General features: G+C 37.7%; 1 protein-coding gene across 2 annotated transcripts in view; it reads right to left on the minus strand.

Annotated features, from left to right (window-relative positions):
• The window catches only part of ATRNL1 (attractin like 1), a 789,020-nt gene extending 766,926 nt beyond the window's left edge, over nucleotides 1-22,094 (minus strand). For both annotated transcript variants that reach the window (XM_030334763.1, XM_030334762.1), the window contains exon 1: nucleotides 21,516-22,094. In XM_030334763.1, the coding sequence (XP_030190623.1) occupies nucleotides 21,516-21,823 (308 nt within the window). In that variant the 5' untranslated portion in view covers nucleotides 21,824-22,094. The remainder of the gene's footprint in view (nucleotides 1-21,515) is intronic.
• Nucleotides 22,095-22,812: the final 718 nt, after the last annotated feature.

The raw sequence follows: 22,812 nt of genomic DNA on the forward strand, positions 1-22,812 counted from the left end.
GTGCAGGAAAGCCAGCACCAACAAACATCAAACAAAACTAAAATTGAATCCATTGGAATTATTGTCCTCTATCCTGGCTGTGAATACAAAATTTGATCAAAACATTATAAAAATAAGAGAAATTCAGTAGTTGTAATACTACAAAGTCTCTGAGACAATAAATCCTGTTTAATTAAAAAAAATGGTTTTAGTGCTGGCAACAACCACTAAAGGAATAAGGAATAGTCAAATACACTTGGGGAGTCTATATGCAGAGTCACCTTTGCAAGCCATTCTTTTTTAGTTTTTTTATATTTCTGTGTTTGTTTATTTTGAGACAGAGAGAACATGAGTGAGTGTGGGAGGAGCAGAGAGAGAGAGGGAGAGAGAGAATCCCAAGCAGGCTCCACACTATCACAGCACAGAGCCTAACATGGGGCCCGATCCCACAAACTGTGAGATCATGACCTGAGGCGAAATCAAGAGTCCAACACTTAACTGAGCCACTCAGGCACCCCTGGAAGTTTTTTATAAAACAATGTTTTTAGTTAAAATACCGTTTAACAGTTTATTAATTCCTTTTTAAGCAAAATGAAGAGTGGGCTCCTGGTGGCTTTTTAATCTCACTGTTTGTGAGATTGAGCCCCACACTGGGCTCTGTGCTGACAGCACAAAGCCTGCTTGGCACGTTCTCTCTCTGTCCCTCTGCCCCTCTCCACCCCCACTCCTGCTCATTCACACCTTCTCTCTCTGCCCCTGCCCCACTCGTGCACACTCTCTCTCAAAATAAGCTCATTCACACCTTCTCTCTCTGCCCCTGCCCCACTCGTGCACACTCTCTCTCAAAATAAATAAACATGAAAAAAAGAATTGAAAAACAATGTTTTAAACAAAATGAAGAGTACTTCTAGGTTATATTCATTGGTATTAGCTCTTTTCCTTTCCGCATGGTGATACATTATTGTATTACACAGCTGAGCTTGCATGTGTTGTAGTTTCCTCACCAGTGCACTGTGTGCCCTCCACTCTTAAGTCTGTATTCTCCATCCACCTGACTCCTAATAAAAAGGCAGGTGACCTCATCTGCTAGAGCAGTAGTCTTCATACCTTAATTACATGCTCCCTTGTCAGTAAAAATTTTTATTACATAACTCAAATATATGTATATTTACATTTAAATAAACACGTACGATTTAAAATATCGTGTACTATTAAAGTATAAATTTTAAAACTCGAAATTAAAAATAACACTATTAGAAGTCCTAATATTTTCTTCCCACACTCCAGTAAGTCGTCTTAGAGACCACCCCACTTTAGAGAACGCTGATTTGAATAAACCGTATTCTGGCCACATAAGTATTCCACCATAGAAGTGCACTAACCAAGCCAACTATAATAGTTGACTGGCATCAGCACGCACTAACTAAAATTCCTCTACAGACTGGCCTCAGTGATAACAAACAGTATATCTTAGATGTGCTTAGCTCTCACATCTGATAGGACAGAACTACCCATAATACACTCTCTGCATGATTTGAGGTGAAAAATAATTGACTTCTGGTAGAATGCCACTGTTAACACCATCACCATGTCTCCTCCAGCAAATAAAACCTTTTACTATGATCCTTCAAAATAACTGTATTCCCATTGCAAATCTTTCCCAGTCTCAACCAGGATTCAAATAGTTGCCAAGGCAAAACAGTGCCTTTAGGATGAATCTTACTAAGACCACATCAAAATAGCTTTCAGTGTTTTAACCTTTTAGCTATTGTGTGTCAATACTCATCTGTAGATAAGTTGTACTGGAATTGACAGAAGCCATTCTGGGTACTCAAAAGTCTTTCATTCAAATACTTAAACATCTGTGGGCCAAATACTATAATTAGGCATTTACTTCAAGATTTCTGGCCATGTTAAATATGGCTAATGTCAAGTTGACTTCATGCATACTGAGCATGGAAGCTACACAAATGAGAACAAGAAATTAAGTTACCAGGCAAGATACTTCATTTTTGAGAAGATCTGATTCAGTTGTACTCATTTATTTTCTACTGATTGTAAGAGAGAGAATGTATTATTCACTCCTCATGTTTCCATGCGGAGGGATTTTAATTAGAGTGAAACTCCTGGCCTCTCTGCCCACACCTCACTCCTTCCTTCCTCCTCAGTGGAGAAGACGTGGCTTCTGACTGGAAAAGTAAGGAGAAAAAACTGAGTATGAAAGGCTGAGTCAACTCCAGGCTGAGAGGGTGCATTATGCCTACTTTCTTCCGTGCAACATAAGGGTCTTGCCCAGAAACATGGACCCTCAGTTGCTGAACTCTGCCTGTGGGTAAATTTAATTTTGAAGTGAACTATTAGATAATCCATTATGGCCATACATGAAATTCATGTTCTCCGTATCTGCACTGATAAAGCTGATATTTTAACCATTATCTATCTGACTTTTCAGCCTATCTCTCAACAAATTCTGAACTCTAAAATTTTAATAATTATATTCCCAAATATGAGAATTCTAGCTCATCAATGCATTTTTCCTCAGCACTGCCTTAAGTCACTGAGATGACTATACCGTGCAAGCATTTTTTAGTCATAGTCTCTTCCACATAGTATTATTCTTTTCAGATTCATCTACTATCTATAATAAGGACAACCTCTTACCCTTCTGGCTAAACTGACTTCACATCTGCTAATTATTCTGAAATCTTAAGCTGTCTATATTTTTCCTATTCACTTTAAGGTAGCATATGGTTGAGGTAAAGGTAAAATAGTATTATCTTACTATTGGCTCAAGTAGTATTTCAGAATGAAATGAATGGTATGAATAGAATCGTGTAGGTCAAATAGAGCCAAGTGGATCAGACAGCTAAAATTTCACAGCATCTTCTTTTCAAGGATCCAAATATTAATTAGTACTTACGTCAACCATTCAGAGTGTTAATTCCCATCATTCATGGCAGACCAAAGACAAGGAGGAAAGGGAAGTACACAAAGTATGAATCAACCTGCATTATTATTGTTGTTAAAAATAATAAAACTCAATAGACCACCATACTTAAGGAATTAATTAAATTTTCTGGTTAGCTGAATACTATGATTAACTGAAACTCAACCAGAATACCTTTTTCAATGATTTGTTGCTAAATATGTTCCTGATTTTTTTTTAATTGCTGTGTTAACAAATTACCACAAACTTAGAAACCTCAAAAACATCCATTTATTACTTCACAGGTCAGAAGCCCCTGTTGACTCACATGAATACTAGCTGAGCTGGGCTCTTATCTGGAAGCTTTTGAAAAGAATCCACTTCTAAATGCATTCGGCTTGTTGACAGAATTCAGTTCCTTGAGGTTATAGGGCTGAGATTCCCATTTCCTTGACAACTATTGGCCAGGGGGTACTCTTAGCTCCTAGAGACTCCTCTCCAGTCATTTAGACATGGTCCCCTCCATCTTCCAACCAGAAGGGTATGTCAAATCGTCCTTGTGCCTCCAATCTTTGACTTCCCCTTCTACCAGCAACCTGAGAAAACTGCTTTTAAGGGGTTCATGTGACTTGATTAAAACTACTCAAATAATCTCCCTTTTGCCATATAACATAAATCGTGACAGTAACACCAGGGGGCAAAGGTCATCTTAAAATTATGCCTACCAAACTTCCTATATTATTAAATTTTTGGAAACATAACTGCTTTCATAACTCACGATGGTTAAATACCTCAGAAACCTCATTATGAAAGTTAATTTTTATACATCCAAAGTTTAAGATTAGTTTGATTTAATCCTGACTACATAAGACACCCTGGAAATTATTTTTTTAAGTCACAGATAAAAATTTATTTACATCGTTTGACTTTCTCCCCAAGTGGACTGAAGAAAAATATATACACATAGTCATTCACTGATTCAAAACTATTTATTGAATGTGGCAATATTCTTGGCATGGGGGATAAAACAGTGAACTGAAAAGGTTCCTAGAAAGTAGATTAGTGGTGATCTAGTGCTGGGGAGTGGGGAAGAGAATGGGGAGTGACTGCTCTTGGGTACAGGTTTATTTTATGGAATAATAAAATGTTCTAAAATTACTATTATAGTTTCACAACTGTAAGTATAGTTTAAAAGCCATTAAATCATGTACTTTAAACTGGCAAAGTTTGTAGTATATAAGTTATATCTTGATAAAGCTGTTAATATAAAAAGTGAAAAAAACACAGGGAAAATTCTGTCTCTGCCCTTCTGGACCTTACATTCCAGGACAACGCTGTCCAGCAGGACTTCCTGCAATGATAGAAAAATTCTACATATTTACCATTCAACACAGTAGCCACTCAGCACATGTGGCTATCGAGCACTTGAAATATAGTCAGTGCAACAAAGGAACTGAACCTTTAAAATTTAATTTTAACTAATGGCTATATGTGGCTAGTAACTTCCATAGTGGACATGATTACAAAAAGAGGAAAGACAATACACAAATAGCAAATAAATGTGTAAAGTGATAAAACACACATAGAGCGGGGAAGAAGACAGCGCTCTCCAGCACTCTGATATATATCTACAGAAATATGTCAGGTGTATATATGTATATAAACATACATGAACATAGTGTCTATACGTGTCTACATGTGATATACGTGTAAATACTTAGATATGAGCAATTAAAAGTAGGAAGAATTTTTTATCCTTCTATAATCTTCCTAAGTTATTGTAAAAAATAAATTTAAAAACTGCTTTTGAGATCATTCCACAAGTTGAAAAAAATACTTTTTAAATTGTACATATACAGCATCATTTGAGTTTCTTTCCTATAATAGTGATTCTTACCATTTTGAGATCTGAGATCACTTTTGAGAATCTTGTAAAAGCTAACCACACCCTGACTACAAAAATTCATATAAATAATATTTTGTATAAAAATCTGAGGATTCACCAACCACTCACAGCCCATCTGAGAACCAGACATCAAAAGTTCCTATTACTATACACATTCAAATAATCAACAAGCTTGGAGACAAAATATTATTCCATCATAGAGAACTGTTTGACAAGCTTAGACTTTTCTTTTGCCATCCCTGTCTACTATAAAACACACCCATTCATATTAACTTTGTAAAGAACAAGTTAAGAACTATGTATAACATTCTCTTTTCACTGAAAAAGGAAAAAGACATGACTGAGAAACTGAAAGAAATAGGCAAAACTTTAGAAAAGCTACAAGAATCTCAACTTGGTCCTGTAAAGAGTATGTAACTCAACCTCCCTAAGCCTCAGTTTCCTTGTGTGTAAAACAGTTATAACAATACTACTTATTTCACAAAATTGTTTTAAAAACGCAATGACGTAAAATTTATCAAGTGTTCAGTAAAGCAGCAAGACAAATCCATGTAAATTTCATGGCACACTGGCAGAAATAGGTCTCAAACACATTATCAGTTTGGTACCACTCATGATCTTAGGCAACCGCTATGCTACCCAGAAATTCAGAAGATCATGAGTTTATAATTAAGGAGAAACTTACTGAATTGTAAAAGATGACTTGATATGGATAAAGAGCCAGACAGACATGATTTGGCAATTCACCTGTCACTTAGTAGCTATCAGACTTTGCATACATAACTACTTCAGGTCTTTCATTCTCTGTTCCCACTGTAAAATGAGAACAGCAGTATCTACCTCACAGGATTTTCATCAGCCATAACACACACACACACACACACACACACGTATACATATATACATACATATAAAGGTTTTCCATCACATTATAGTCTTTTCCCCTAAACTCATAATTTAAGCTTGAAATGCTAGTTTAATTGCTGTCAATATTATTCTTATATGAAATAAAACAATAAATTGAATTCTCTTGAAAAAATTCATTATTAGCATAATTATATTGTCAAAAAGTCCAAATGAAGCCTGACATTAAACTTAACATATCAAGACATGGAAAATGCTCTTAAATGTTCTGTTTTTTTATGGACACAGAGAATCAACTTGAATGTTTATAATTTACACAGTGCTTTTTTTAAAAAAACACGTTTATATTTTACCTATAAAAATAGTAAGTACCTTCCCCTCCCCACTGGGAGAGAAAGCGGAGGTGGGGTCCCTTCAGTGAGACCTGCCCTGCACTAAACCAATACCAGCAAAGAGGCAGCACCCCTGCACCTCATCACTGGAGTTTGGACCATCCCCGCCCTGCACTAAGCAAATGCTGGCAGAGTCGGCACCCCCCACCCTCCTAACTAGAAAACAGAAACAGATTACAAAGATGAAGATGGTGAAAAAGGAGATCTTTCAAATCTTCTGTATGAAGTCCTGGGTACACCCTCAGGCAGCCCATACGTGAAACAGATCTGAATCAACAAAACAAAAACTTTTAGAATTTAACCGTGGTATGGAATATCATCCGTATCTCGGAATGGCAGCAGATGAGTAAGGCAGAACAGAATAGTACAACCAAGGCTCTGGAAACTAAACTGGCATTCAAATCTCAGCACAAAAATGGATCATCACACTCCTAGGTACATACTCAAGAGAAATAAAAACACATGTCCACACAAAAAATTGGTACAAAAAATTCATGGCAGCATTATTCATAATGGTCAAAAGGTAGAAACAACTCAAATGCCCAACAACTGATGACTGGATTAACAAAATGTAGAATGTCAATAGAATGGAGTATTATTCAGCAATAAAAAAAAATGGACACATGCTACATGAATGAAACTTCAAAACATGCTAAGTGAAAAAAGCCCGTGACAAAAGACTGGAATCACTACATTGATTCCATTTATACAACATGTCCACAGTAGGCAAGTTCACAGAGACAGAAAGTAAATTAGTGGCTATCCAGATTAGTGGAGTTGGCAGGAAGGGGAAATATGGAGTGAGTGCTGATGAAAATGGGGTTTCTTTAAGGGGTGATATAAAAAAGTTCTAAAATTAGATAATGGTAATGGTTGCATCACTCTCCAAATATCCTAAAAACAAATGAACCATTTAAAAATATGAATAGTATGGCATATAAGTTACAACTCAATAATTGTTATATAAATAATAAAAAGTGAATGTCATGTATGCTGAACCAAAACAAGTTGACAGCCTCCTACAACATAACATTTAGTGTACGCAGAATCTCATGCACAATACTCAAAATATCCAGGATATAATCCAAAATTACTTGCCATACCAAGAAACAAAAAAATCTCAACTCATTTGAGAAAAAGATGATCAGAGGTACCATCACTGATATGGCAAAGATGCTGAAAATTGTCTGTGAAGAATCTTAAAGCAGGTATCAGAAAAATGGCACAAGCAGCTGCAGACACTTTCAAAACAAATATAAAAACAAAAGTCTCAAGCAAAGAAACAGAAGACATAAAGAATGAAATGGAAAATGTAATCGTTGGGGGCGGGGGGCGGGGTGCAGCCCCTGGGTGACTCAGTCAGTTAAGTGTCCAACTCTTGATTTCAGCTCAGGTCATGATCTCACAGTTCCTGAGATCAAGCCCTGCATTTGGCTCTGCACTGATGGCACGAAGCCTACTTGGGATTCTGTCTCTCTCTCCTTGCCCTTCCCCTGCTTGTGCATGTTCTCTCAAAATAAATAAATAAATTTTTAGAAAAAGAAAATATAATAAATGAAACTTTCTATACCAACTCACAAGATGGGCCCAACAGCAGAATGAAGAGGATAGAGGAAACAATCAGGGAACGTATAGATAAATAAAAGTTATCCAACCTGAACAGAAAGGAAACAGTCTGAACAGAACTTCAGTGACCAAGAAGTCAATAAGAAAAGATGTAACATCTGTTTCTTTGGCGTCACAGGAAAGAAGAAAGAGTGTGAAAATGAAAAAAATACTTGAAGAAATGATAACAAAAATTTTACAAATTCTGAAAAATATATAAAGATACAGAGCAAGAAGCAGAGCAAATAACAAGATAAACTTAAGAAATTTGATACCCATACACATCATAATCAAATTTCTGAAAACTGAAGAGGAAAAAAGAAAGCCAGAGGAAAATTACACATTAGCTGCAGAACCACCATTTGAATGACAACAGATTCCTCATCAGAAACCTTAGAGTCACTGTTTTAAATACTTTAGCTCTCAAAAAAGAGATATGACCAAATTTGTGTTCTATAAAGCAAACTCTGCAGCAATAAAGAAGAGATTAGCAAGGGAAAAATCAGAAGCAAAGAGATCAGTTAAAGAGCTACTGTAACAACCCAGTAGAGAAAAATTCAGGATTTAACTAAAACAATGGCCATAGAGATGAAAAGGATGACAAAGCTTGAGAATGGCAGCATCACACACGTGTACAGATGGACTTACAGAAAAAACTGTCTTTGCGGCACCTGGTGGCTCAGTCGATTGGGTATCCGACTTTGGCTCAGGTCATGATCTCACAGTTTGTGAGTTTGAGCCTCACGTTGGGCTCTGTGCTGATAGCTCAGAGCCTGGAGCCTACTTCCAATTCTGTGTGTGTGTCTCTCTCTGCCCCCCCCCCCCCCCCCCCCCCGCCCCGCTTGTGTTCTCTCAAAAATAAATAAATGTAAAAAAAAAAATTTTTTTAATAAACTGTCTTACCAGCAAGAATGACTGGGCGGTGCCCCTGCAAACCAGAGTATGGAAGCTGTCACAAGGAAGAGAAAGCTGAAGACAGAAATACCCTAATTCTGTGTATGAACCCACACAAGATTCAGGCTTAATCTGAGCAGCTCATATGAGGAACAGACCCAAGAGCAGCTTACTAAAGTTTCTCAGAACTGAATTAAAACTTAAAACACTGCACAAGTCTCAGACTAATCCATGAATGCCATGTGTACATTCAGATCCAAAAGCTTTGAAAACAGAACTGAGATTAGAACGACTGCCCTCAGAATGCATGACAAAGAATTAGCTATTAGAACCTTATGGCTTACTAAATAAAATTAACAAGTAAATAGATCAATAAATCAACATTCCCCAGAACATAACAAGATCCATAACCTATACAACATAATATTCAGGATGCCAAGAATAAATCCAAAAATCACTGAGCATGCAAAGAACTAGGAAAATGTAAACAATTCTCAAGGGAAAAGATAACGGATGTCAATCCTGAGACGATCCAAACATTTGCATCATCAGACAGACATTAACTATTATAACTAGACTCCACAAGGCAAAAGTAAGGACACTAAAATAAAATGAAAAGGAAAAATTCTCAACGGGGAAATATAAATCATAAAAAAGAACAAAATGGAAATGCTAAGACTGAAAAATACATCTTAAATTTTTAAAAGTGACTGGATGGGTTCAAAAGCAAAATGGAGATGAGAGAAGCAACAGTCAGTGAAGTTAATAAGAGTTCAAAAGAAATAATACAACCTGAAAAAAGAGAAAAGTTAAAAAAAAAATCATAACCTCAACAAACTGTGGAGCTAAATCAAAAACCTAACATTAGTGCCACTGAGGTCCCAGAAAAAGAAACAAGATTACTGAAAAAATATGTTAAAAAAAATAATTTTTTAAAATCCCATTTTGGGGGCGCCTGGGTGGAGCAGTGGGTTAAGCGTCCGACTTCAGCCAGGTCACGATCTCGCGGTCCGGGAGTTCGAGCCCCGCGTCAGGCTCTGGGCTGATGGCTCAGAGCCTGGAGCCTGTTTCCGATTCTGTGTCTCCCTCTCTCTCTGCCCCTCCCCCGTTCATGCTCTGTCTCTCTCTGTCCCAAAAAAAATAAATAAACGTTGAAAAAAAAATTAAAAAAAATAATAAAATCCCATTTTGGTGAAACACATAAATATAAATTCAAGAAGCTGTAAAGAAATTTAAGCTTTAAAGAAAATTTAAAGAAATTTAAATTTACCCACAGTAAATTTAAAGAAAGCTACATTGAGATACATCATAATCTGAACTACTTAAAACAAAAAATGTAGAAAAATCTTGAAAGCAGCTAGAGAAAAATGACATTATACATAAAACAAAAGCAATTAGAACCACTGCAGACTTCCCACCAGAAAACATGGAAGGCCAGAAAAGAATTGAGCAACGTATTTAAAGAGGGGCGCTTGGCTGACTCAGTCAGTAGAGTGTGCAACTCTTGATCTCAGGGTGGTGAGTTTGAGCCCCATGTTAGCTGTAGACATTACTTAAAAATAAAAAATCTTTAAAATAAATAAAAAATAAAATGCTGAAAGGAAAGAACTGACCACCTAGAATTCTATACCTGCAAAAACATCCCTCACAAAAGAGGTCAATATAAAGGTATTATTTTAGCCCAAAAAAATTTTTAAGAAAATACATCAGCAACAGTCATGTTTGAAAAGAAATACAAACAAGAAAAAAGAAAAAGAAAAAGAAAAAAGAAAAGAAAGAAAGAAAAGAAAAGAAAAGTGGTTCATACTAAAGGAAAATGACCCTAAGAGGAAATTTCTATCTAGAGATAAGCAAAAAGCAAAAGAGCGAGCAGATATCCAAGAAAATATAAAGGACAACATTTCCCCTCAAGTTCTTTATAATATGTATATTGCTGAAAGCAAAATTTACAATTTTATCTAATGAGGTTTGCCATACAAGCACTAAGGAAGTTAAGGACAATTATAGCATGTATATGACAATTTGATGTATATGACAATTATAGCAAAGGTGAGTGGGGATGGATAAGTGGACAAACATGGTTCTAAAACTTAATTTTACCTGAAGTAAAATAATTCTAACTCTGAATAGATTACAAAAAGGTAGGTATGCATATTGTAGTCACTAGCATACTAGCATAACCACTGAAAAACAATACAAAGACATAAAAAGTGATTATTTGATTGGATTGAAATATATATATATATTATATATATATATATTTATATAAAATAGAGTGGCTATTAATATCAAAGTAGACTTCAAAGCAGAAACAATTACCAAAGAGGCAGGAAATGATACTAATGAATGGATCAGTTCACCAAAAAAACATAGCAGTTCTAATTGTATATGCACCCACCAAAAAAGCTTCAAAACAAAAACAAAACTAACAGAAGTGAAAGGAAACAGATCCATAATTACAGTTGGAGACTTCAACACTCTTCTTTCAGTGACCAACAGAACCAGACAGAATATCTAGGAAGGATATACATATCTAAACAATATCAACAACCAACTTGACCCAACTGACATTTCTATAACATTCCACTCAAGAGAATTATTTTCAACTGCACATATTAATATTCACCACAATACACCATATTTTTTTCCAGACACAAGTCTTAACAAATTTATAAGGACTGATATCATACAAGGTATGTTCTTTGAACATAATGGAATTTAACTAGAAATAAATAACAGAAAAACCTTTGATAAATCCTCAAATATCTGAAAATTTAAAAAATTGCTCACATAAGCCAAAAAAGATGTCTAAAGGAAAACTGGAAAATATATTGAACTGAATAAAACGAAAGCACTACATAACAATATGTGAGATGCAGCTAAAGCAGTGCTTAGAAGAACACATATAGCATTAAAATGCTTTTATTAGAAAGGGAAAAAACCTTTCAAATTAACAATCTAAGCTTTTCATCTTAGGAAATTAGAATAAGAAAAGCAAATTAAAACCAAAGGAAACAGCATTCAATGAAACTGAAAACAACAACAAAAGAAAAAAATAGTGGAAATCAATGAAACCAAACATATTCTTTGAAAAGATCATTAACATCAATAGTTACATAGACAGACTAAGCAAGAAAAAAGAAAATGTAAACTACCAGTATCAGAAATAGAAGAAATATTACTAAAGACTCCACAGACTCTAAAAGGATAATAAGGGAGTATTATACACAATTTTAAGCCCACAAATTTGAAAACTTAGATGAAATGGTCAATCTAAGACAACCTACTAAAACTCATTCAAAAAGAAATCAATGAAATGAATGTCCCTACATCTATTTTAAAATCTCAATTCAGGGGTGCCTGGGTGGCTCAGTCAGTTAAGCATCCGACTCTTGATTTCATCTCAGGTCATGATCTGACAGTTCACGAATTCAAGCCCTAAGACAGGCTCTGGACTGATAGTGCTGAACCTTCTTGGGATTCTCTCTCCCTCTCTGTCCCTCCCCCCTTCTCTCTCTCTCTCTCTCAAAAATCAATAAATAAACTTTTTAAAAAATTGAAATCATAGTTGCAAGCCTTTCCACAGAAAATCTCAGGTCCAGCTGGCATCACTGATGAATTTTACCAACATTTGAGAAAAAAGTAATACCAGTCCTACATAAATTCTTCCAGAAAACAGAAGAGGGGGCAATTTCTAACTCATTTTATAGGGCTACCATTATCATAAGAAAAGCCATTAAAGAAAATTACAAAGCAGTATCTTTTGAGAATACAGAAGCAAAAATCCTCAACAAAACAGCAAATCAAATACACCAATATACAAAAATTACAATATATTGTGACCAAGTGGGGTTTATCCCATAAATTATATTTATATAATTATAAAGGAAGAAGTAAAATGGTCTCCATGCATAGATAACCTAATTGTCTATGTAGAAAATTCCAAGGAATCTATATAAGAAAAGCTACTAAAACTAAGTGGGTTTAGCAACATTGCAGGATACAAAGTCAACATCATTCATCATCAGAGACACACAAATCAAAACCACAATGAGATACCACCTCACACCTGTCAGAACGGCTAAAATTAACAATTCAGGAAAAAACAGGTGTTGGCAAGGATGCAGAGAAAAAGGAGTCCCTTTGTACTGTTGGTGGGAATGCAAACTGGTGCAGCCACTCCGGAAAACAGTATGGAGATTTCTCAAAAAATCAAAAATAGAAATACACTAAGGACTAGCAATTGCACTACTAGATATTTACACAAAGGATAGAAAAATGCTAATTCAAAGGGGCACATGAACCCCAATGTTTATAGCAGTGCTATCAACAATAGCCAAATTGGGACACCTGGGTGGCTCAGTCAGTTAAGCGTCCAACTTCGGCTCAGGTCATGATCTCAGTTCATGAGTTCAAGCCCGGCATCAGGCTCTCTGCTGTCAGTACTTTGCCCACTTCAGATCCTCTGTCTCCCTCTCTCTCTCTCTGCCTCTGCCTCTCTTTCTCTCTCTCAAAAAATAAATAAACATTTACAAAACAGCCAAATTATAGAAACGCCCAGTGGCCATCAATCGATGAATGAATAAAGAAGATATGGTATGTATGTATGTATGTATATATGTGTGTGTACACATACACTATGGAATACTACTCGGCAATCAAAAAGAATGAAATCCTGCCATTTGCAACAACATGGATCAAACTAGAGTGTATTATGCTAAGTGAAATAAGTCAGGCAGAGAAAGACAACTATCATATGATTTCACTCATATGTGGAATTTAAGAAACACAGATGAACATAGGGGAAAAGAAGGAAAAATAAGATAAAAACAGAGAGGGAGGCAAACCATAAGAGACCCTTAAATACAGAGAAACAAACTGAGTGTTGCTGGAGGGATGTTGAGTGGGGGGATGGCTAAATGGGTGATGAGCATTAAGGAGGGCACTTGTTGGGATAAACAATGGGTGTTAAATGTAAGTGATGAATCACTGGGTCCTACTACTGAAACCAATATTATACTGTATGTTAACTAACTTGAATTTAAATAAAATTTTAAGAACTCAATTGTATTCCCACATAATAAAAATGACCAAATGGAAACAAACTGAAAGAAATAACACCAATTACAATAGCATCAAAGAACACAAACTATTTGGGTATAAATCTAACAAAATACATGTAGGATCTATACCTAATAACTACAAAACAGTGATGCAAGAAATAAATGAACACCTAAATAAATGAAGAAATGTATCATGTTGATGGACTGGAGAAGCCAGTATTGTTTAGATGTCAGTTCTTCCCAAAATGATCCCAAGTCAACAAAATCCCACTCAGTAGGATTTTTTTTTTGAATTGACAAACTGATTCTAATATGTGGAAAAGCAAATAACTGAAAAAGCTAGATGAGTTTTCAAAAATAAAAAGTTATAGGAATCTATCTAATTTCAAGAATTACTGTAAAGCAACAATAGTCAAAAAAAGAGAGAGACTCTCAAAAGGACAGACACATACACATGGATCAAAGGAACAGAACATAGTCAAGAAACAGATACAGACATAGAGATACCAATTGATTTTTAACAAAGGTACAAAGACATCAATGAAAAAAGGATCATCTTTTCAACAGTCATCTCATAATGAAAAAGGGGTCAATTTATCAAAAGGAATTCTATGCACTTAATAACAGAGCTTCAAAATACATGAGGCAAAACAGATAAGACTACAGGGGTAAAAAAGATAAATGCAAAATTATAACTGAAGATTTTAATACCACTCTCCCAATAACTGATAGAAATAGGCAGAAAATCAAAGGTTTCAGAAAACTTGAACAAAACTGTGAATCAACTCAATCTCTACCCATCATACACATTCTTTTCACATGCACAAGGAACGTTTACCATGATGGACAATATTCTGGAAAATAAATCTTAACAAATTCTAGTTATACAGTCATATATATATACATATATTACTTAAATTGAACCTGTAGTTATATATGTTAAATCAAATGAAGGCAACATCAAATGAAAGCAATATAATTCATAATATCAACAAATAGAAAAATGATATGATCACCTCAATAGATGCAGAAAAAGTATTCAACACAATCCAATATCCATCCCAATAAAAACTCTCAGCAAACTAGGAACAGAAAAAAGCATCCTCAATGCAATAAAAGAGATTTACAAAAAATTTGCAGATAACATCATATTAATGGTTACAGATTAAATATTGTCCCCCTAAATCAGGAATGACATACAGTTGACCCCTGCCACCACATGTATAGATCACTGCAGTGGAGATTCTAGGCAGTGAAATAAGGCAAGAAAATAAAAGGCATCCAGATTGCAAATGAAGGAGTAAAGGTATCTTTGTTTGCAAACAACATAATCATCTATTCAAAATATCATAAGGAATCTATAGAAATCTACTACAACTAATGAGCTTAGTAAGAATGAAAGACACAAGATTAACTTAAAAAAAACCAGTTGTATTTCCATATAATAGCAACAATCAGAAATTAAAAGTAAAAATATAGTTTATAACAGCATCCAAAAATGTGAAATATTCAGGGAAAAACTGACAAGTGTTGTAAGAACCATTCAGTAAAAATTTTTAAATTGTGCTGAGAGATTAAAGAAGACCTAAATAAAAGGAGAGATATACCATGTTCATGAGTCAGAAAAAATATTAATAAGAGGTCAATTGTCCCCCCAAACTGGTCTGTAACTTCAAGACAATCCCAAGTAAAATCTCTGCAGACTTTTTTGAAGAAATGGGCAAGATGATTCTGAAATTCATAAGGAAATTAAAAGAACCTGGAATAGCCAAAATAATTGAAAAAAGGGCAAAATTGAAGGACTTAATATTTGCTGAGTTCAAGACTTATAAAGCTACAATAACCAAGATATTATTGTCCTGACATATAAACAGACAAAGAGATCAATGGAACAGAGTAGAATCCACAAATAAACACACAAATATATGAACAACTGGTTTTGGCAAAGATATAAAGCTACTTATCAGAGAAAGGATAGTCTTCTTAAAATGGTCCCGGAACAACTGAATTTCTATATGTAAAAAAAGAAAGAAAGAAAGAATTGAGATCCCCATCTCTCACCCATATGCAGAAATTAACTCAAACTATAAAACTAAATGTAAAGTCTAAAACTACAAAACTTCTAGAAAAAAATTCAAGAGGAATTATAAGCCAAGCAAAGGTCTCAGAGATATAACACCAAAAATGTAACACCTAAAAGAAAGAAATGAATTCATCAAATTTAAAGCTTGTGTTCTTTGGGGCACGTGGGTGGCTCAGTCAGTTAAGCTTCTGACTTTGGCTCAGGTCATGATCTCATGGCTCGTGGGTTTGAGCCCCTCATCAGGCTCTGCACTAACAGCTCAGAGCCTGGAGCCTGCTTCAGATTGTGTCTCTCCTCCCCCACTTGTGTTTTCTCTCTCTTTTTCTCTCTCCCTCTCCCTCTCTCCCCCCTCAAAAATAAATAAGTTAACATTTTTTTAAAAAATGGTTAACACTTGTGTTCTTTGAAAACAAATTCTCTGTTCAGAGAATAAAAAGACAAGCCCCAGCCAAGAAAAAAACATTTGCAAATGATATATCTGATATGGAACTAATATCCAGAATGTGTAAAAAACTCATAAAAATCAGTAACAAAAATGTTTTTAAATGTGCAAGTTTTGAACAGATATCTCTCCAAAGAAGATATACAGATGGCAAGTAAGCACATGACAAGATGCTCAACACCATTAGTCATTAGAAAAATGCAAATTAAACCACAATGACATATCACTACATACAAATTAGAACTGCCAAAATTTAAAAGACTGACCACACCAAGTGTTGGTGAGACTGTGAATTAAATAGAAGATTCCTACACTGCTGGTGGGAATGTAAATAATAGAACCACTCTGGAAAACAGTTTGTCAGTTTGTTGAAAAGGTAAACATGTATCTGCTATGTGAACCGGTCATTCCATTCTTCAGTGTTTACCCAAGACAAATGAAAGCATATGTCCATATAAAGACTTCTGCATAAAAGATTATACCAACTTTATACAGAATAGCCAAAAACTAGAAACAACCTACATGCCCTTCTGTGGGTGAAAAACAAATTGTGGTATATCCATACATCAGAATACTACTCAGCAATTAAAAGGAATAAACTTCTGATACACCATTAATGAATCTCAAAATAAATAAGCTGTGTGAATAAAGCCAGACAAAAAGAAGTAATACACAATGTATAATTTCACTTATATAAAATTCTAAAAAATCCAACAAGTCTATAGTGACAGAAAGCAGCTCAGTAATTGCCTAGGGATAGGGAGAAGCAGCAGGAAGGAGAGGGAAGGATTACGAAGGGGCACATGGAACTTTTGGGTGTGAAGGATATTTTTATGATTATGATTATGGTGATAGTTTCAGAGACAAAACTTTTTAAATTTTATAATTTATTGCATGTCAACTATACCTCAATAAAGGTCTTAAAAATAATGAAAAAACTTATAATTCCAATTAAATAATTCCTTTTGAAAGTAATAAAAAGGAAAAAGACTGCTGTAAGAGTGTATAATAAGGGGGCACAGTTTGACAAGTCAGAAAAGCCTCCTTTAGGTACTAGTGTAAGCTAAGATTTAAAAGATGTCTAGTAATCAGCCAACCAAAGACCAGACAGGAAAGAGAATAAAGACAAGTACAGAAAGAAAGAAAAAACAAAAAAAAAACCAAAAAAAACAGGAGCAGAGTCAAATCTGCAGACAGGTGGTCTTGAAAACCATGCTACTACAAATAACTTACTTTATCAATTTAGGATCTTAGAAATATTCTGTTTAGACTGTTTTAAATTTATACTGTGTAACTGTATGTTTTAATAATATAAAGAATGCATGGATATAAATTACATATTATAACCTTAGTTTAAAATAAAGAAGACTGTTACCAGAAAGGAAGGGGGGTTGGGCTGGGAATTAAGGAGTACACTTACTGCAATGTGCACTGGGTGTTGTATGAAGTGTTGAATCACTATATTGTATACCTGAAACTATTATTACACTGTATGGTAACTAACTGCAACTTAAATAAAAACTTAAAAAAAACTTATGGGTGAAAGCATTAAAAAATTCAAGGAAGGAAGGAAAGGAAAGAAGGAGGGAGAATGAGGTCAGAGAGTATTGGGTGCACCTTCAGTGTTACTGACAGTTTCTCTACTATTAATAAAAAAGATTCCAAATATGTGTTTAAAAGTAGTTAAGAAAACATATTTACATAATTAACCCTGCCCCTTTCTGTTCATAACAGCAAAGAAATTCTTAACAGTATATCTTCATTTTGCTGTCACCAGAAATAGAATACTTCTATTATAAATATGAGAATTTCAGTATCCACATTTGACTAACCTAAGAGTTTAAAAAAAAAATCTATGTACAGTGGCCACCTGGGTGGCTCAGTCAGTTAAGCATCCAAATCTTGATTTCGACTCAGGTAATGATCTCACAATTCGTGAGATCGAGCCCCATGTCGGGCTCTGCACTGACAGCACAGAGCCTGCTTGGGATTCTCTCTCTCTCTCTTTCTCCCTCTCCCTCTCTCTCTCTCTGTCCCTTCCCCTCGCTCACTCTGTCTCCCTCCCTTTCTCAAAAGAAATAAAAATTTTCTATAAATATGTACACATTAAACATATAAGATGTAATAGATTTTAGAAAAATACCCAATAAATGTGTTTTAAAAAATTTACATTTAGAAATTGTTCTTAATATAATGAAATATTTTCCAATCTCAGAGCATTAATTTAGGTTTTATATAGAAATTAGAAGTCATAGGCCCCTAAGTCACATTAACAAGAAAATGTCCAAGTCTGATCACATAATATAAATTTATATAAATATAAATCTCAACTATTCTACAGAAATAATTCTAAAGAACTGGTTTCTAAAAGAGAATGCCATTCATTTTGGTAAAGTTTGCAGCAAATTGTTTTCTGAACTAATGTTCTACTAAGCTACTCAAGTAACTATTACTCAAATTAGCATGTATCATATCCTTATGTTTCAAATTGGCATGGTCCTGATTCTCAGTCCTAAACATTTCAGCCTAGCTTTAGTCAAAGATCAGTATTCATTTCATTATACCTCTGTGAGAAATCGCTTGTAATTCTATGTGTTTTATTCTATTCAAATGGAAACAGATAAAAGACTACAATCAATGCTTAAAGAAGTACCACTTTTGATACATTTCCTTCTGCACTCCGCCCCCTCCCCCAACATTAATCTTTCATTCTAAAGAACCATTTGAGGAATACACTCATTCTCAGTAAAATCCCTACAGTAGGAAAAAAAAAAAAAAAAAAGAAAAAAAAACACCTAAGTTATCATGAAACCAGCCAATTAGTTTTGACACCTGCTTACCAAGATTGATCATTTTTGATATGTTTTCTAGGTTGCTATCCTTCAGTTTAGTAAAAGATTTTCAAGATAATTAATGAAGTGAGAATTTCCAGTTAAAGTCTTTCCCACTACATTATTACTTCAAATGCTGAATAAAATAAGCCACCAAACTTCAAACAAACCTTTCTTAGCTTAGCATATACTCTACCAGGAAGAATTCCCGTCTTCTAAATTGATTCTTCCCTTTAACATTAACTACCACGTTTTACCCCTAAGAGTATACATAAAACACAGAGTAGTGCCAGTTGTATTTATCTAATTAATAGCTTGTATTCCACAGAGAAATGAAAAAGTACTTACCAATACAGTACAATGAATCATATAACGACTTCAAAGAATTTATTTATATTCAATGATTAGTTCAGGGTTTGTTAATTAACTGTATTAAAGAAACTATTCCTTACTCACTAACATATTATGTTTATGAACATCATCTCCCCATGTTATTTAAGCTGGTTTAACTTGATCTGTGACCTTGCCTACTAACTGGGACAACATCTGCTAGCAAGGTTACAGGCTACGGACCTAGCTGATTAACAAGTTCCACTACTATAAAATGTATATAGAAGCTTCTCAGCACTACAGCAATCTTTGTCCTCTTTAGATAAATGGAGCAAATCCACCTACACAAAGGCCAAAATCCCTAAATCACATATGAATCAAGCAATCTTCCTATCTATTAATAGAAAGATGTAAAAAATTGATGCAGCTTTTTTCATTTTTGGCTGCCAGTTTATATGTTCAAGATTCTTGGTTGATAAAAAGGCTGGCTGAAATTGTCATAGCCCAAGTTTAAAAACACTTGTTAAAAAAAAAAAAAAAAAACGCTATGAACAAGCACAATTCAATAAGACATCTTTCCTTATCTTAAAACACTTTTTAAAACTTTTAATTAGCACCTCTTCCCAATCAAAAAAGTACCAAACAAAACTATACTATTATACTAATTTGTGAAAGTAAGAAGTGAGAAAACATTTCAACCTATTGCCACAAATGAACGTCATACAGCTTCATTTTGAGATTTCACTTCCAAAAGCCTGCTGTAAATTTAAATAATAGGATCTACCTAAAATTAAAGTGTCCTTTAAAAAAAAATAGTTTCACAAGAGCTTTAAGGAACACTGTTTTAACTAGCAACAGTTAAAAAAAAAAAAAAAAGGAAAATATGCTATATTTAAAACTCCCAGGACATTTTCCTAATAAAATAAAACAAAACTCCCAGGGCATTTTCCTATAACACATTAATAAGGTGGACAATATTCCTAGCTCTGCCTTAGAGACGGAGACATTTCACTTAGATTTTGCTATCATCCTGACAATAAATATCAGTAATCTACACAATGTTATTTCAGAGCCACAAAACAGCCAGCAAACTTCACAGTAACCATCTAAGAAGTTGCCTTACTTAATGACTGTTACCTGCAGATTGTCAGGTGGCTACCCTAATGGCCTCAAGTATCTTGCTACTCCCCCGCACTCACCCATTTCTTTCCCTATCAGGCAGGAACGTAAAATTTATCCACCAATGGGGGGAATGTGTCTTTACTATTGTAACGCAAACTCCTTAGGGCCTTGAGCTTCAGGAAAAAAGACGATGATGCTCTCACACAGCAGCTGATAGTGAAACAAACAGTTGGAAAAATCCATTACCTTCCCTATATTAAAGAGTCCAGATATTTCACCATTTTATGTAACCCAAAGTCACTCTTGTATTCTCAATTAAACCTGTCCTAGCAAATTCAACATAATATATTGGCTATAAGTAAACATTCTAGAGTTAAACTAGCTGATTCGGAATCATAATTCGGCCCTTACCACTGTGCAATCCTGGGCAAATTACTTAAACCCGTTGCCTCCAGTTATCTCTGTGAATCCGGCATAATAATTCTAGCAACTCACAGAGTTGTTGTGAGGAACAAACGAGATAATCCACGTCAGGCGCTTAACAGTGTTTGGCACAGAGTAACCCCATCATAAACTCTTTATTACTAAATAAACTAAAATGTTATCAACGGTTACCTCTAGAGAGAGCAGTAGGATGGGAGTAGAGGGACGTACTGGTAAACCATAACTTTTAACCTTTACATTTCTGCATTGATTGATTGTTTTGCATCGTCCAAGTATTTCAGGAGTTACTTGCACATTTTTCCATTAAAAACTAGTGACCTAACAAAATGGTGTTTGGCACCATAACTGAGTACGGAAATGCTGATGAGCAGGGGACCAGAAGTCGCTGCGGACATCTGGACCACGGAGAGAGCTTCGAGTGCCCAGAGGTCGGGGCTCCGCGCGGAGCCCAGCGCCCCGGGGGCTCCAGGGCTGCAGAGGGAGGCGAGGACCCCGCTCGCGGCGCGCGCCGCGGGTGGCGCCCAGCCGGGGGACCCGAGGCCGCCTGAGAACACGGGGAGGGGGGCGAAGGATGGGAGGGGGCGCGACCGGTGCGGGGCAGGGCTGAGATGCGGAGTCCGGCGAAGGCACTTACTTGAACCTGCCCTGGCAGTGCTGGCACTGGTCCCCCACCCAGCCCGGGTCGCAGAGGCAGGTGGAGTTGACACAGCGGCCCGAGAAGCAGGAGCCGGTCCTCTCGCACGGCTTGGACTGGGACACCTGCGCGTAGAGGGCCAGGTAGAGGAAGCCATAGCACAGCAGCCAGCTGTTCCCGTCCAGCAGCCAGGAGGAGGCGCCACCACCACCGCCGCCGCCGCCGCCGCCGCCCGCCGGCCGAGACCTCCACAGCCCCGGGGCCGCCGGCTGCGGGGGGCCAATGCGGGCCCGGCCCCCCGGCTCCATCTTCCCTGGGGCCCCTGCCCGGCGGGGCTGCGCTCGCGGGCGCGGACAGCGATGCTCCAGGAGGGGAAATCCGGCCGGAGAAAACCGCGCCGCCGCCGCCGCCGCCGCCGCCGCCGCTTCTCCTCCTCCCCCTCACCGGCGCCTGCCCCAGTCCCGCTCCGCGGTCAGGAGGGACAGATCCCAGTCGCTGTCGCCTCCGTTCGGCTCCCTCCAGTCGCACTGGAGCATCGCCTCTCGGTCTCCTGACCTTGTCCTCGGCGAGCCAAGCCCACTGCCGCGGCGCCCCGGGCCGGGCCGGAGGCGGAGAGCGGGCGGCGCGGGCGGCGAGGAGCGCTCCGGAGGGGACCTGCGGGAGGGGGAGGGGACCCCGCGCGCGGCCCCGCCTCGCCCGCGGCTCGCGCCAACTGCCTCGGCTCCAGCCCCGCGCGCCCGGTAGGGCGGGGGCCCGCGGGAGCCCCGAGGTGGGCGCGCCCAACGCGGGAGGGGGATCCGGGCAGCGGGGCTCAGCGCCGCACCGCCGGGCCGGCGGCCGGCGGCCCCCCAGCAGCTATCTGCTCCCCCCGTGCCGTCAGCCGGCCACCGGGGCTGCGACTGGAGCCCGCGGTGCGTTGGACCGCCCGCCCCCGCTCGCGCGTGCCCACGCTCCCCCCCCCACGGACCCAGAGCCGTGGTCTCGCCCCGCCCTGACAGGGACCGGGGACTCCCCCGCGCGCGCCCACCCGGCGCGGCCCGCGATCTGCGGGGAGACTGGCCCCCCAGGTGCGGCCCGCGTGCCCGCGCTGCCCTTCCCCTCCGTGCGCTGGGGGGCCGGGTGGGGGGGGGGGACCCGGCCCCACTCGCGCCACGCGCGCCCTGAGCCCCAGGAACGAAAAAGCAGCTCGGCCGGCTTCGCAGCTTCAGCAAAAAGAAGCCCTTCCCGTCGGCCGGCTACAGCTGCAAAAGTGCAGCGCTCTTCCCCCCGCGTTTCCCCTTCCTCCGCCCCATCCTCC

Source organism: Lynx canadensis, chromosome D2 (assembly GCF_007474595.2).
Source record: "Lynx canadensis isolate LIC74 chromosome D2, mLynCan4.pri.v2, whole genome shotgun sequence".
Lineage (NCBI taxonomy): Eukaryota > Metazoa > Chordata > Mammalia > Carnivora > Felidae > Lynx > Lynx canadensis.